Source organism: Leptinotarsa decemlineata, unplaced genomic scaffold (assembly GCF_025532065.1).
Source record: "Leptinotarsa decemlineata unplaced genomic scaffold, Ldec_3_MD MMD2_tig00026354_RagTag_RagTag, whole genome shotgun sequence".
In the NCBI taxonomy this organism is placed as follows: domain Eukaryota; kingdom Metazoa; phylum Arthropoda; class Insecta; order Coleoptera; family Chrysomelidae; genus Leptinotarsa; species Leptinotarsa decemlineata.
This window is the reverse complement of record NW_027412702.1, coordinates 14,533,557-14,549,762: the sequence shown is the minus strand read 5'-3', so window position 1 is coordinate 14,549,762 and position 16,206 is coordinate 14,533,557. Positions and strand designations below refer to the sequence as shown.

The following is a 16,206-nucleotide window of genomic DNA, read 5'->3' as shown; positions in this document are numbered from 1 at the left end:
CCATATATTACACAATCTGTAGCCACCTAAGCTAGGCTTGTGTCGTGGCTACAGACTGATATAAGGTGTGTTATATAATGTATAATAAAATAAATACAAAAAAAGAAAAAACTAAAATAGGTCGTTTGGTTACATAATACTATCCACCTCACTAGGTTAAAAACCGCAGTTGGAGAATGATGGATATAGTGAGGAAATAAGAAGAGAGAAAGAGAGAGCAGGTAATTTAGCTTAAACATTTTCAAAGATATCCTGCAATTGATCATAATGATTTCTGATGAAAACTTTCAGTTCCTTATTCAATTTATGATAATTATTAATATTCTTCAAATGGAGTGGTAGCTTATTTAATAATTTCGGGCCAAAATATGTCACAAATTTCTGGTTATGACTCAATCTACAGCGTGGTATGGTAATTGCTTGGTTGGAGGTCATTCGCGTATTATATTTATGTGAAATGATGTTAATGGGGTTGCTACAAATCCATAATAAACATTGATGAGCGTATAATTTTCTGACTTTGAACAAACCACTTTGTTCATAAAGTAACTCTGTAGAATATCTCCTATCCTTTTTCAATGCGATTTTGATCAATATATTTTGTATAACATCAAGATTATGTAGTGATGTTTTGAATAAGCCACCCCATACTAAGATGCAGTATCTAATCATCGACTCCACCAAGGCACCGTACACCGTCAGTATGACATCTCTACTTAGGATACTTCTTAGTTGGTAAAATTTCCGAATCAGTTTGCGGAGTTTTTTCACTATGTGTTCTATGTGATCATTCCAGCGTAGAAATTGGTCGATCATGACACCTAAATATCTGATAGAATTTGTTTTATATATTCGGGAACATCCACAGTTTTGGTTTTCTGTACACGTAAATTTGTGAATCTTAATGAAGTTTTCGTCAGGTTGATCTTTTCTTGTTGAAGTGAAAGTTATAAATTTAGTTTTATCTATGTTAAGACTCAATAGATTATTACTTATCCAATTATATATCGATTTCATTCCTTGTTTGCGTTTTCATATGTTTCATTCCAAGTTCGTTCCACAAATACTACCGCAGTATCATCGGCGTAGGATAATAGTTTTCCTTCAAAATTGCTGATACTAAAAATATTGTTTACATAAAGCAAAAATAAAATAGGGCCTAATACTGTTCCCTGAGGTACGCCCATGCTGACGGGTAGCGGAATACTATATGAATCATTAATTTCAACTATCTGAATTCTGTTAGATAAGTAATCTTTGAAAATTTCGAGAGGCATTCCTCTAACTCCAATGTCCTGTAACCGCTGAAAGAGGATATCATGATTGACGGTGTCGAATGCCTTTGCTAAGTCTAAAAATACAGTGATGCATTTTGCCTGATCCTGAAAACTATTGAAAACATTATTTGCCAATTCAGAAACTGCTCCTTCAGTCGATAAATTTTCTCTGAATCAATACTGAGATTTTGAGAGGATCCCATTTATGTTACAATAATCAACTAGTCTATTTTTTAAGATCTTTTCAAATATTTTAGTCAAGTTATTAATAACTGTTATTGGTCTGTAGTTATTTGTTTTATGCTTATCCCCAGATTTATAAATCGGAGTTGTGATAGAGTCTTTGAAAGCGGAAGGAATTTTACCAGTCAAAAAATTGAAGTTAAAGATATGACATAATGGCTTTAATAGATAGATTTGAAATGTTTTTACGAAGAATACTGAAATTTTATCTGGACCAGGTGAAGTATTGTTTTTCAAACCGGAGATTATATTCATAATTTCAGTTGCAGTTACAGCGTGCAAGAATAACGATTTTTTAATGCTTCTTTTAATTTCCGATGTTGTCTGGGCCGGTTTTTCTATTTTTTTCGACATGTTTTCACCTACATTTATGAAGAAGGAGTTGAATTCATCTGCTACTTCTTTATCTGAGCTACATATTTGGTTACTGTCGTTAATTATGTCAAATTTCCGGGATTTACAGAGAGTATTTTCATTTGTAATATCTTTAATAGTTTCCCAAATTTTCTTAGTAATTTTTCCGGCGTTATTAATTTTATTTTTGTAATATTCGTTTTTTGTTGTCCTGATTAAGTTACATAAAAAGTTTCTGTAGCGTTTGTATTCATTTTTATGTTCTTCTGAAGGATTCTTTACTGATTTTTGTTTGAGGTAGTCCCTATGCTTTATTGAGTTGAGTAAGCCGAAGGTCATCCAAGATTTCAATTTGGTATGTTTTCGTGTATTATTTGATTCAATTTGTGTACTACTATCGATATGTAGTGATACTTGGTTAATAAAGCATGTGAAAGCTAGTTCCGGTGCATCTGTTTGGAATACTGTTTCCCAAGTTTCAGTGCACAAGAAGTGTTTCAATTTATTGTTGTTGACGTAAGAATTGGGTATCGCGGGAGTTTCGTCTTTGGATTTTTTTTTATTCATATTCAATTCAGTTTTAATGGAAAGTAGTAAAGTATCATGGTCACTTATATCAGTATTGAAAATATAAGTCTTTATATCCATTTTCTTATATATATATTTTTGTTCCTAATTTTAATATATATGTGATCGATCAAACTTGGACCTCTCGTTGGCTTGTTTAAAAAAGAAAAAAATCCTGCCTCTGCTAGCATGCATATGTATCTGTCAACCGTAGTTTCTGTTAAGTTCAAAATATTTACATTTATGTCGCCCATGAATATGTTCACATCGCTCATATTTTGAGTTGAGAAGTAACTTTCTAGATCTGAGAGATACATATCCAGATTTGTTGAGGGGGGCCTATAGGAGCATGTTAGTGAGTATGTGATGTTATGAATAATAAAAAACATTCAGTACTATGCTTCGAAGAAATCAATTAAATTCATGATCATAGTAGGTACACGGCAAATTCAAAATATAGTTTCACAACCACACAAAAGTCAATTTGGTCAAAAATGTATTTTTCATGATGGAGTTAATTTATATAATGAAATACCTAACAATATAAAACAATTCTGCCCTGCTCAATAGAAACGCGGTATCTGCAAAAAAATCGGAAACCGAGTTATTTGTATAGAAGGGTTCATGAGGTGTTTTACTATCTCTCTACTAAGTATAAAAGCGGTATCTAAAGCTATATCCAGTAAACGTGTATATTTAAAATGCCGTTTGTGTCAATTTGTGAGGGATTGCTTAATCAAAAAGCAGTAAGTGCACCTTCCTTAGTCATAAAGCGGTATATGCGCGAGCGCCCGGTGCAGGTACCGCGTTTTGTCTATGTACGCTGCGAATGCCGCGTTATTGCTTAGGAACGCTCATGAGTATTTGCGCCGAATAAAGGTCACAGGTTATTTCTTTACTTGTCTCATTATTTTCGCAAGGTTTTGGCTATAATATAAGTTGTGCATTATTAGCAGAGAGTGAATTTTATAATGGCATCTGACCGAGCTAAATATATATTATCATTGGCATTAAATGAAAGTGCGGCAAAGCCACACCGGCAAACTGTCTGCCTTGTGAAAATACGTTTATTTCATGCTACTGTTAGTCTACGCTGTGCTTGGCAGACGGTAAAAAAAATTTCAGTTAATCATTTTTTTGGTCAAATACAAAATTTATGCTTTAGCCGGAACACCATGTAACCGTCTGCCAATCATTTTTTGTGGGTTGCGTAACCTAGCCTTCCGGTCGCATGAATGGCAGACGGTGAAATGTTGGTGTTTCACCGTCTGCCACCGGTGTTCTTTTTATGCAAACTATACTTAATGTTTAAGCCTGTATAACATGGGAAAAAAATTCGTTTAACGCATAAAACTGTTGCTTGTGGCTGTAAATATGTCCTCTGAAAAAGGCAGACGGTAACAAATGGGGTCAAAATTTCTGTCACGGGCTCCCGGTCTATTAACCAAAGCAGTTGATGAAATTGATGTTGAAAAAAAAATGAAATCATGTAATTTTGTTATGAAAACTGCACTGAGAAGCTGCGAGAAAAAAATTCATTTGGTTATTCGCATTGAATTGTTGACAAAAGTGAAACCATTTGGATTTTTTTGTTTAGAGATTCGAATCGACTCTCAACTTATTTTTCATCTCAAATTTTTCAATATCAACTTATATTCACCTTATTGGAATCCAGCTGAAGTTGATCAATGAATTTGATATAGAATAGAGTTGAAACTAATATTCGGTCTATGTGTGACTGTAATAAGCACAATTGATAAGCACTTGTGGATCTGATGAAATTCACAAATCAGTTTACTACTATCTGGTCCACTTTGGGTTTTAATGATAACATAATAAAAAAAATTTTGAGTGCTCCTCAAGTTATTTTCATTCAACGAATATCACAAAAATTCAAAAATTGGATTACAGTCGAGCTAAACTTTTTCAACTTACGAGTGAAATATAATAACTACCTTGAGATATACAACTCTAACTTCGACTCGGCTCCTGAACGTGTCCCTAATGGCCCTCAAGTCATGTTCCGGAGACTCAATAAAAACTGGCGGAAACTCTATAACAGCATTCCACGGCATCCTTGCGGTTTTGAAAGAAAAACTATTTTCCTCAAAGTCAGGGTCGTACTCGTTGGATCTCTCGTAGGGAGATTTCTGTTTGGATATTTTCGATTTTTTACTCGACTTATTAGTTCCACTGCCGCTTTCTTTAACCTTTTGTAATTTCTCTTTCTTGGGAGTTTGTGATTCCTTTTCTGATTTATCTGGGATATTGAAGCTCTTTTCTGCTGCGACTTTTTCTGTGTGGACTGTCTCGAGTAAGGGTAGATTGAATTCGATGTGGATCGTTTGATTGTTTTTAGCCTAGAGTGATGATCAGTAATAATTATCGTGATTTCAACTATCCACCCTTCAATGAAGACGTTAATACATTTTGATGACTCTATATTTTTAGAAAAAATAGTGCTCATGTCTCTCACAAGGGGAGGTGACATGAACACTATTTTTTTCACAAAGCGGGTTGGCTGTCCTTATTCATCTTTCACTGGCTGAACCACTGTGCATGCTTAGGATGCTTCTTAGGATGTGGGGGTTGAACAAACCGGCCATCGGATGCCTGCTTCCACGTAGCCACGCTGGATACGGGAATGACAGAATCACGTGTGGTTCTGTTATTCCCTAATTGAAGGCATCTCAACGATGGCTCAATCCTAAGGGGTGTGTATCCGTGCCGAGAAGATGAATGACACTCATCTGTCACTACGGAACCTTCGAAATACCGGGCGCCCTCTCGTCGTAGCATCGCCTTGTCGCGGTAATGCGGGAATCTGCCGTGATTAACCTTCTTTCTCTAGCTATTCGTGAGACTTTCATGGACAGAGTATACTTAAAAAAAATTCTGACGCTGAGTCTACAGAGGAGAGGGATGTCGACTCCAACTGACCTCCCTGTAAATTTAGATCAGGAGCGAGAGCTTCTGATCCAACCCCTGATCCAATAACTGAACTTAAAAAAAAGGTTTGGTGGTGCAGCCAGGAAACGACTGAGTCGTCTCCTAAAGAGCGGAGACCTTATGAAACCGCCTAGCACCAAATTCTTGAGCGGCGTACGCAGAAATTGTCTTGGGTGGAGGAACAAACCCCCCAGGAGCAGGTTAGCAAACGTTTGCGTTCAAGTGGTGATTCACTAAAACCAGAGGCGAAAAAGTCCTGCACGAGTGAATCTGAGGCATCGTCGGGTGTAGCTGACGTGCAAAAACCCTCATATGGGAAGGTTGTCGCAGGTATCAAGATGGGAATCTTACACCTTGACTATCCGACTACCTCGTTAACGGTGAAACAGCAGAGCATATACTTTGTGCCTGCCCCGCTGGGGACTGTATCAGGTTTATAAAGTTCGGCAGATCCGTACTCTCACCATCTGACCTAAAAGACCACTCACCATACAAACTAATCGGCTTTGTTGAAAAGCAGGGTTTATTTGGTCGAGTGCGAATAGGTGTGAGCCACAATAAACCCTTGTGGGTTGCGGTGGAGGGTCAAATAGACCCACTCACTTTGGACCTAACCTAACCACCTCTCACAATAATAATATTATGGCTGTTAAAATATATGATTTTTTTTCATACATATTGAAATTATTTATTGGCAGATGATATAATTGTACAAAGCGCCAATTACTTGTTTCGGGAGTGAGGACATTCAAAATTCAGAAAAAAAGTTTAGTTCTGCTGTTATTTGCACTGAAAAAACAATTGAAAAACTATTTCGGTTTGACCGGAAATGAGTACAAGTGAATGCCAAACCATATGATAGAATATAAAATTTGCTTGTTAACGATAAAACACAAATGACTTTCCTCCTTTTCTCCAAATTGAATATGGTGACACTATGACGTCATCTATATATATATATATATATATATATATATATATATATATATATATATATATATATATATTGTCAAACTACTTGATATAGTCAAAGATACTGTTCCGTTTATTTTTCTGTTTTCAAACTGTCCTACTTTAATGAATAAAAACAAAAAAATGCACTTTTTCTCTGACACACAAAGATGAACCACTTGGTATCTCAAAATTTGTTTGTAGTACAATGTTCGAGTTTAAAACTTCCACCTCTTTTCGGGAATCGAGATGAATGAAAAAAAAGAGTATGTTTTAAATATATGTTTTGAAATATGTTTTTTCCGTTAACCAGCTATCGCACCCCTAGGAACGACAACCCTCAGAAGTCGAAACTTGTGCGAGCTAAGGACTAACGAGGTGTTACCTTTCAACGTGTGATTCCTAACACGGGTTTGACGATAGCAAGTGAAAATCGATCGTTCAGCCTGGGGCTTGAACCATCAACTCACACATTGGCCGATTGACTGAGTGAACAAAGTACCCATATCGAACTGCCCGGCTACCGGGCGGTAGCACTGGTGAACTGGTGAAGAAGTACAATTCTTGAATTTCATTTGAAACATCAACTTGCTCATTCGTTTCCCCACCACATTGAGTTATTTCACATTATTTCGACAGGTGACGTCACAGTGTCGCCATATTCAATTTGTAAACAAATGATCACGCTGCCATTTTGAGAGGAAACGGTCACTTGTGTCATACAGCTGAGAAGAGAATTTTATATTCTATCAAATGACCAAAAAAATTTGCCGGGTTCTGTATGAATTTCTTATCTTGGGTAATTTCTGGTTAAACCGAAAGAGATTTTAATTTTTTTAGTGAAAAAAGTTTTTTTGGCTCTAAACGTCTACGTCATATTTAAAAAAAAACAGTTTCTTCTGAAATATACCCTTTTCGATTCGAAGAAGGTTTTCATTTGTTCATTCTTTAGGAATATCGGCTCCCATGGACAATACTTCCGTTGCGAATTTACAATGTCCTACCCCAAAAACAACTAGATGACACTATATACAATGATTTCTTTCTCGCCCAGTGATGTTATTAGACTTCAGAGCTTTATTACGATAAACTGGTTGAAGGAACAACCCCATTTACGAACAAATCTTTCTAATACTTCTGAGGGTTGCCTGTAGGGGAGATATCAATTAATGATTGGGAAGATTTCAGGTATCTTTCGATAAATAATTCCAAAGGTAAATTGAATGAAATAATTCATGGGATAACGTAATCAAACTTCACTACTACACCTATGAAAATTTCTGAATAAATTCAAACACTCTTCACGTACATCTTTCGGAGGATGCTGTAAACCCATTATTCGATAACAAAGAAATACTATTTGTGGTTCTGCAGCTTCAACTTGTTTATCATTTTCTACTTGGCGATCTTCCTGCATTATTTCAATATTATCGAGATAAACTAGTTTCGGGAAATATTTCAAAACAGTGCTTTTGTAGTTTGGGACCACCTGAAAAAAATTTCAAGAACAATATACGAATCATTTCAATGTCTCAATTGTTTTTCGAAGCAGTCGTATTTTGACCTAAACCATCAAAATTTTTATTTGTGAAAGGTTAAAATCCTACAAACTTCAATAAAAAAACTCTGATACAGTGACACGTATGATTCAGGAATAACTTTACTCAGAGGTTCATTTCTGTCAGTTTTATCGCTGTTCGAGAGAAGCATATTGGCTGTAAAACTCTTTTTGGTGGTTTAAGCTTCAATTTCTTCATCATTTTCAAACTTCTTGAAGTATCATGCCTACCTACTGTGATCTATATGAATTCAGTTAATGTTCGAATCTCCATCTAGTAAAGATTGAAGGAATTTAAGAGATGAATCAATGAGAGTACAACTTGACATGTTCAAAAAACTTTAAAATTAACGAAATAATGGAAGAGTATTATAGGAATCAACCCCTTACATTTACCTCATTAGTATTTACCGTTAGCGACATCTAGTTGCCACATCTGTAACTTTGTTTTTATTCAAAGGCATTTCTATCAAAGTTCTTTGAATAGAATTTCAAACAACTCCATTCAATCATCACAAAATGTAGAGAAACCCTAGTCATTGTCTACGGATTTCCTTAGACAATGCGCTGGTATTTAACGGATTTGCTTTTGTTTTATCAAATACTCCCCACTCAAGAACTGCGAATGACCCAGCTTTGTATATACGTTGATAGATGGTGCAACAATCGAAATCCGTGGCACGTATTTTGTTCAGATATTTAATTGATGGACTTTAATGTAAAAAAATCGCAATATATTATTCATCCACAAATAAAAACAACATTGAGCTTGACATTGTAGCGCTGTGTCACATGAGTACCACGTCGATGAATGTAAAATTCATTGAATCTGCTTATTATTGTCATCAAAAGTGATTACACTGTATAAAAATATACATCTTGCGTTCGTCAGTATATTGTCCTGACATCTAGTGGTAACTTAACGTAACAATAATTATCCTATTGTTTGAAGATAACCTTCAAACAACGATTCAACCGCAATGATTCAACATAGCTGTTAGATAGTTTCGTATATAGAGTATCCTATATACAAAGTCGATAGTCCTACCACGATATAACATAGAACTTACATAACATGGGTTCCCCTCCAATTGTAGAGCTCTCAATCCCATCATTCCTCTGAGTTCTGCGAGTACGGAACGTAGATTGTAGATGTCGTTCTCAGACAAATCTAAACTACTCAGCTTCAGGAAGTTGTTACTCCCAGCCAACAGGTGATAGGAGCTGTCTGTAAAGATAATTTCAAGAATTCACAATACTACATATTTTGAATGGAATTATTTTTTAATATGTTGTATAATAGATGAAAAAATCCATTTAGCGTTCCACTTCTCCAGTACGTCTGAAATGACTAATTTCCCCTATTGATATTGGATTGAATTGAATATTTTTTCCAGTTTATACCTACACATTATTTTAAGAAAATTTATTTCATGGAAAAAACAGAACCAACTGAAGAACATTTAGTTCCTGAGAATCTCAAAGTTTCCCCAAGAAAAAAAGGTACTTCACTCATTTTCAAAACACTATTTCAAATTATTTCGATAACGATTTACCCAACTTCCTGTATACTTTTTAAAATTTGACGTTGTAGAACACAAATTTCCAATTCTATACATTTTAGTTGAGAAATGAAAATATTTTTTTCGCAAATTTCCATAAATTTCCAAATCATAATTAAAATCATCTACGAGCTGAAGATTAACGAAGCCATATATTTCAACGTGCGATACCTATTACGAAATAGATAGCTAGATGTTCAACAAACTGGGATTTGGTCACATTTTAAATACATTTTTCGAAGTTATGGGACCATTTTCCCGGAAGATTGAGATCATGATTACAAAATAATGCAAATTTTTTGCGTGTATGAGTATAATTTCGATATTAATTTATTTCATTCTTTGTGAATGATAAAATCAACATGCGGCTCCACAGATTGAAATATCCAATAATACCCAGTGGAAACCCTGAGGTTTGATGTTATTCTCATTAAAACCTTTGGTAATCACCTCAAACCTCACAATAATGGATAAAATACCAGAAAAAATGCAAATTTTCATTTTTTCCATAAGGAAAACAGGGCATTCTAATTTATTGGAAAATATTGTTTTTCAACATGTCAATTTTTTTATCAGGTATGGTTGAACAAAATCTCAATTTAAATTAATTTTTTTAGACAATTTGAAATATTTCACAAACGGTTGCATTTTCAGATATAATAAGATATATATTTCCACCCAAAATTAACTTGCCATTCGAAAAATATAGAAATTTCAACATTCACGCCAGTGGTGTTGAAATAGGGGGCAAGATATTACCCAATACCCCTTTTCTACGCCTCTGGAAAAGCGGGGAAAATTCAAATATGCCTGACCAAGAAGGAATTGTGTATATATATGTATTATCCTGAATTGTTTCGAAAAAAATCATTGGGTATTTTTCAAAAGGACATTTTTTTTCGAGCGTACTTATATATTTTCGAAATGAATGTCTATTTTTAATTTGGCGATATATTTATGGAAAACCAAGCATTTGAGTAGTTTTCTAACGATTTTTGATAATTACTTTTATACAGATTTGTTTAGCTTCTGTTCCTGAAATACATATTTAACTTTTTGGTTTCCATTGATTTCTCAATTCACCGTTCTCTTTCCAGAGCCGATTTAAAATTTTGATTCCAAGCCAGGCATTTGGTTCAGACATGCACTCTGGATGTCATATAAATAATATCAACATTATTAATAGTAGTTGGACATTAGACCGAACACACGACACATGATTAATCGTTGATAAGCAAAAAGCTCATGATTGTTTTATTATTCCGACCAATTATTACGGTCATTTGAAAACACGATCAATTCCGTAATTTTTAGTTTTCGAGCAGGATATTGCTATTACGTGAAGCTTTCAAGGGGATTGGTTAGATATGTGAATATATTCATAATATAACTATACAATTGTTGAATGATGAACTTTTTCTATCGTCGTTTGATTTCAAGTCACTATATATTTGATATTTAATTACATACCTAAATCAGAAATTTCTGTATTTCATCACATCTTGTTATGAGATCTATATTTGGAAAGCAATAAAGAATAATAATAATAGTAATTATATCTTATTGAAAGGGTGAGAAACCGTGTTGTTAACTTCAACTTTGTACTAATTCTGTTTGGTCCTAAATTGAAAATTGTTTTCGCAACAAACTTCTTTTTTACCATGATGCATTTTCTATTAGGTATTGCCCAATTATGAGAATTCGAAGAAATATTACAATTTTTCACCGACCTATTTTTTATGAATTTCTTACCTTTCTCAATGAAAAAAAATTATAATGGAGGACTTGATTTAGTTGTGTTAAGGCAAAATAGTTAGTACACTCTGCTGAGTGACTATTTGATTTAAAAGTATTTTCACAACGATCAATTGATTTTTTTCTATTTCGAGAACGGAGACTGTTGTTGTGATAAGCATTTGTTAAATTTAGTAGTTCGTCAATAGGAAAAATGATTGAATATAATATTAATAATAATAATGATAATGAACGATTTCACTGGTAGAATCACAATTACAATAGCGAAGAAGTAGCGTCAGAGGAAATCATCTACCAAAGATCAGAGTTAACGACGATGAGGGGTGGGACAAGTGCTTTACAGGGTGCGACAATTCAACCTATCACAGATAAAGCAAACAAGTAAATTCACGTGACAAATTACAGATAAAAAGAACATTTGTTAAAAATACTTCAAATCTATGCAGTAACTTATAGGGGTGACTTCGATTTCAAAGAGCCGGATCAACTGATCAGTTTCGACGTGGAAAGCCTTTACACCACAGTTCCTGTCCCAGAAGCACTTCAAATCATACAGAAGAAGCTATCCGAAGATGGGGACCAGAAAGATAGAACAAACTTTCCGATACAAGTAATTTACTAGGATGCTGAATTACTAGGATGAATTACTGAATTACTAGCATGCTGAATTCTTTACTAAGGGACTGCTAATGGGATCGCCACTTTCACCGGTTATAGCCAATAAATATATGGAGTGGTTTGAAACTCTGACCATTGAAGAAGCCCACAAGAAGCCCCGAGTCTGGTTGAGATACTTAGACGACACCTTCATAATATGGAACCATGGAAATTCAGAACTAGACATTTTCCTGAAGCACATCAACAACGTAAGTTCTTGTATCACTTTCACAATGGAGAAAGAAGTCCACAACGAATTGCCTTTCTTAGACGTATTGGTGAAGAAGACCGACACTAAATGGGAAACTCATCCAAGACAGGATCTGAACCACAAATCCAATCACCATCAATCGACTAAGAGAAGAATCATCAAGAATCTACTAGACCGTGCTTTCGGGCTCTGTAATACAAAGGAAGGTCTCAAAAAGGAACTAGGCATCCTCAAAATGACCTTCAACGGAATGGTTACTCCAGAGTGATGGTAGAACAAACTTTAGCTAGAAGACAGCAAGAGCTCCACAAGGAAGAGAAGCCGCCACAACCAGTACTTGTACTTTACTACATCAGAGGATCATCAGGAAGGATAAGAAGGATTGGGTCCAAGTATAAGGACCCAAGCTTCAAGCAGGACCTGCTTCAGATCTGGGAACACTATCCGTAGCAGATTCATGAAAACCAGGCCACCAAACGCGGACTGCGATTCCAAGAATTGCATTTACCTGATACCCCGCGAGTGCGGAGAATCATACATCGGTGAAACTAAGAGGCCATTGAAAGTTCGCATTGCTGAGCACAAGAAACACACACAGCGAGGAGAAACCAGCAAATCCGGAATAGCAGAGCATGTTTGGACTCATCAATACAACATCAAGTGGGCTCAAGCTGAAATCATCCACAAAGAGGAACACTGGTTTGGGAAAAAATACAAAGAAGCTGCGTATATGTTGTCCAACAACGCATATAGTCAAGCTAGCGTAGAGATACATAACATATGGAAACCTCTAATCAAGCGAAAAACGACTAACTCCCGCCAAACGGTCATCATCCGCTAAAACCAATGAAGCGGAAAGAGGGGAGAGGGGATAGGTGAAAGCACTCGAATGACCTATAAATAGTCAGATCTCGAAGGAATAAGTCTAGTTATCACCCGAAGACGATTGTGGATACTAACAATTGAAACGTCGTGACGTAACTTGGTTTGGAATCTTTTAATTTTTATTTTTAATTTTTGTTAATAATATTTGTAATTTTTTTAATTTTCTGCATTTATTGATATTTCACTATTTTATTTTTTTGGTTGGTGTCTGGTATGTTATTTCTTTGTAATTTCAGTTTTTTGTTATTTACGGATAATCTTTTTAATTTTTTTCAAGGATTCCAAATAAATTTATATTATATTAGACAATGGAAGTCCGAACTGATGAAATACGAAAAAATTAAGAAGCAGGAGTTGAAATGCAACATTTTCCAGTTATTGTAAAAAAATTGAAAACAATGTATCAATCAGTCAATACCAACATAAAAGTGTTATTAGAAGTTCTTAATATCAGTTATCCACATAAAATCGTACTGAAATGAACTACCTGAATCTGGAGTTGTCGATCACCAACTGATTATCTTCGAGAGAAACGTCAAAACTGTTACGATCTTCCTCTCTTGAAGATATTCATTTGGTGATCGAAACACGTGGCCAGGTGTTAAAATACCGGTTTGGTGTTGGTAAAAAAACTCCAGTAATATCCATTACTTCATTAATTATGTAATTCATTGATGCAATTTTTTCTATTCACAATTTGACAACCTGTATAGGCCGCATCGGACTTCCGATGAATTATTAAATTCGTGTCCATAAAAATTGAGAAGTTCATTTTCCGGAAACCATCAACTCGAGCCGGACTGGACGTTTACATTATTAAGATCCCGTCTAGGGAATGGATGCGGGCCTGGGGGAAAAATTACTTCGTCTGAAACTTTTACGTTTCCTCATTCACGAAAAGCTTGTACTTTCCGGACGATTGATACTGAAATAATAACGGTATTGCCCTACAGAAGATCTTTTTCTGCTGTCAACGAGAATGTCTCCTCGTAACTGTATCTACCGACTAAACATAATTCTGCCGCCACCTCACCTGATGAAATAATTACCGCAAGAAATAAACATAGTTCCTTCATAATCTGTTTCAATTTTCAGATTCGGATACACCAGTCGTATTGTTCTCAAAGCTGTCTCTCTCTAGAGAGATGCAAAATCCAAAATGATTGATCAGTTATATTGATCATCAAACCTGCAATAATGTTTGCATTGTCAAAAATACAGCGACCATTAACTAAAATCTAGCTAAGAAGAATAATTGTCTTGCCTGACTGGTAATTATATAGACAAAGTATATGTTTCATACTACTTGTCTGTAATGAAAAAAGCTGTATTTTAAGCCTTACGACTTCCTCAGAAGTGAGTACGGTTCCAGTTAATCCATATAGATACTTCAAAATCTCGAGGAGTTGGCTAAACAAGGCTTGTCAGTGTATTTCTGTAAAGAACTTATAGCAAAACATTAAAAACTCATCCAATATGACGGCGGTCAGCAATTCTGGAAAATGATAGAAGTAGTAGAACAAATGTATGACTCTGGATCAACTAGATATTACTGCAAGATTATTTTTCTTAGCGAATGGTCGCTAAAAAAGATGTCAGTGAATGAAGTCGATTTTAGTTCATCTAAAGCTATAATTGATATTCACTGGAAATACTCTACCATTTTTATTGATACTCCCACTATTGAAAAAAAGTATCCGGCCCAAAAAAATGTATACATTTTTCAACATAATCTCCTTACAGCTCTACACACTTTTTCCAGCGACGTTCAATAAGTTCGATACCGTTTTTATAATAAGAACTCTCTTGCTCCACAAAATAGCCATTAACTGCCAACATTACTTCTTCATCTTTGGAAAATCTTCGACCACTAAACCATTTCTTCAAGTTTAGGAACAGAAAATATCGCGAGAGGACTGAATCTGGCGAATAGTGTGCTTGGGGTAGCAAGTCAAACTTTAATTCGTTAATTTTCGTCATTGTCTTGATGAACCATTTTTCTTACACAGCGTCTTCAAACTTGAAACACATGCTTCATAGGTTGTGTACTTTCTAATACAATGATATTTTTCAGACTTCACCATCTTAGTTAGGGCGGTGTTGTGTTGAAGAGCGTTTGTATGAGCGCCACACAGATGGCGCTACTAGTATTGAATCATGATGAGACAAAAATAATGTGTCAAACTACCGAACCAATAACTTTATTAACTCACTTGACGAAGGTTTTCGAGAAGATTCTTGAAAAACATTGCGAAATATAATCTACTTTCCGAAAAACAGTTCGGATTCAGAAAACAAAAATCAACTGAAGATGCTATATTGAAATAAATCCAAATGGTATCTGAGTCCATGAAGGAAAGTGAACCATGCTTATGTGTTTTCAATACGGTGAGTCATCAATTACTGCTTGGAACCCTATAAGATATTGGAGTCAGAAGTAATAGTTTGAAATCATTCAAATCTTACCTCCAACACAGACACCAATTCTTGAAGATGGGCGACAACTACAGCAATCCCAGTACTATTCAGTATGGAGTACCTCAGGAAACAATTCTGGGACCACTTCTCTTTAATATTTACGTGAACGGTGTGTTTTTGCTAAAGGCAAGGGGGGATATCCTAGGTTTCGCTGATGATACAGCCATTTTTCACAAAGGTAATTCTTGAGACGAACTTAGGGATATAGTTGCATCCGACTTTTATATAATCTGGAAATGGCTGAATTATGAATTACTCACAATTAATGTTGATAAAACACACTTTCTACCATTTTGCTGCAATTGGACAACTTCTCATAACTTCGATAAAATTCAAGTTAACATTCCAACAGAACAGTTCGTTAGTACACATAGATATGCATCTCAAGCGGAACATTCATATCCAATCTCTATGGCAAAAGCTGAGATTCATTTTCCACAAGTTTGAAGTCCTGGCATCCTCACTACCACTAAAGCAAGTAAAGGCATTGTATTATGCCCTTGAAGAGAGCCTTCTTCGATACGGATTATTAGTATGGGGTGGTGCCCTAAAAACTGATTTAAGTCCTCCAAAGACGGTTTTTAAAAATTATCTTTAAAAATGAACCCACTTTTCCATCTGATGCTCTCTATGCGGAAAGACATGTGTTTGAGGTCTACCAACTCTTATTCCTAAAAATTATTATACATCACCACCAAAAACAAAAAAATTGAATTACCCACACATGAATATGATTCACGTCAACGAAATTAACATATC

The 16,206-nt window shown here is 35.2% G+C and overlaps 1 protein-coding gene across 5 annotated transcripts in view; it reads right to left on the bottom strand.

Annotated features, from left to right (window-relative positions):
- LOC111512463 (uncharacterized) overlaps positions 1–16,206 on the bottom strand; it is a 69,251-nt gene that overhangs the window by 7,256 nt on the left and 45,789 nt on the right. For 4 of the 5 annotated variants that reach the window (XM_074184124.1, XM_074184122.1, XM_074184121.1 and 1 more), the window contains exons 3-5: positions 8,970–9,127; positions 7,651–7,830; positions 4,397–4,801 (exon numbers count right to left, since the gene is read on the bottom strand). In XM_074184124.1, the coding sequence (XP_074040225.1) occupies positions 4,397–4,801; positions 7,651–7,830; positions 8,970–9,127 (743 nt within the window). The remainder of the gene's footprint in view (positions 1–4,396; positions 4,802–7,650; positions 7,831–8,969; positions 9,128–16,206) is intronic. The other variant, XM_074184123.1, reaches the window with a different exon arrangement.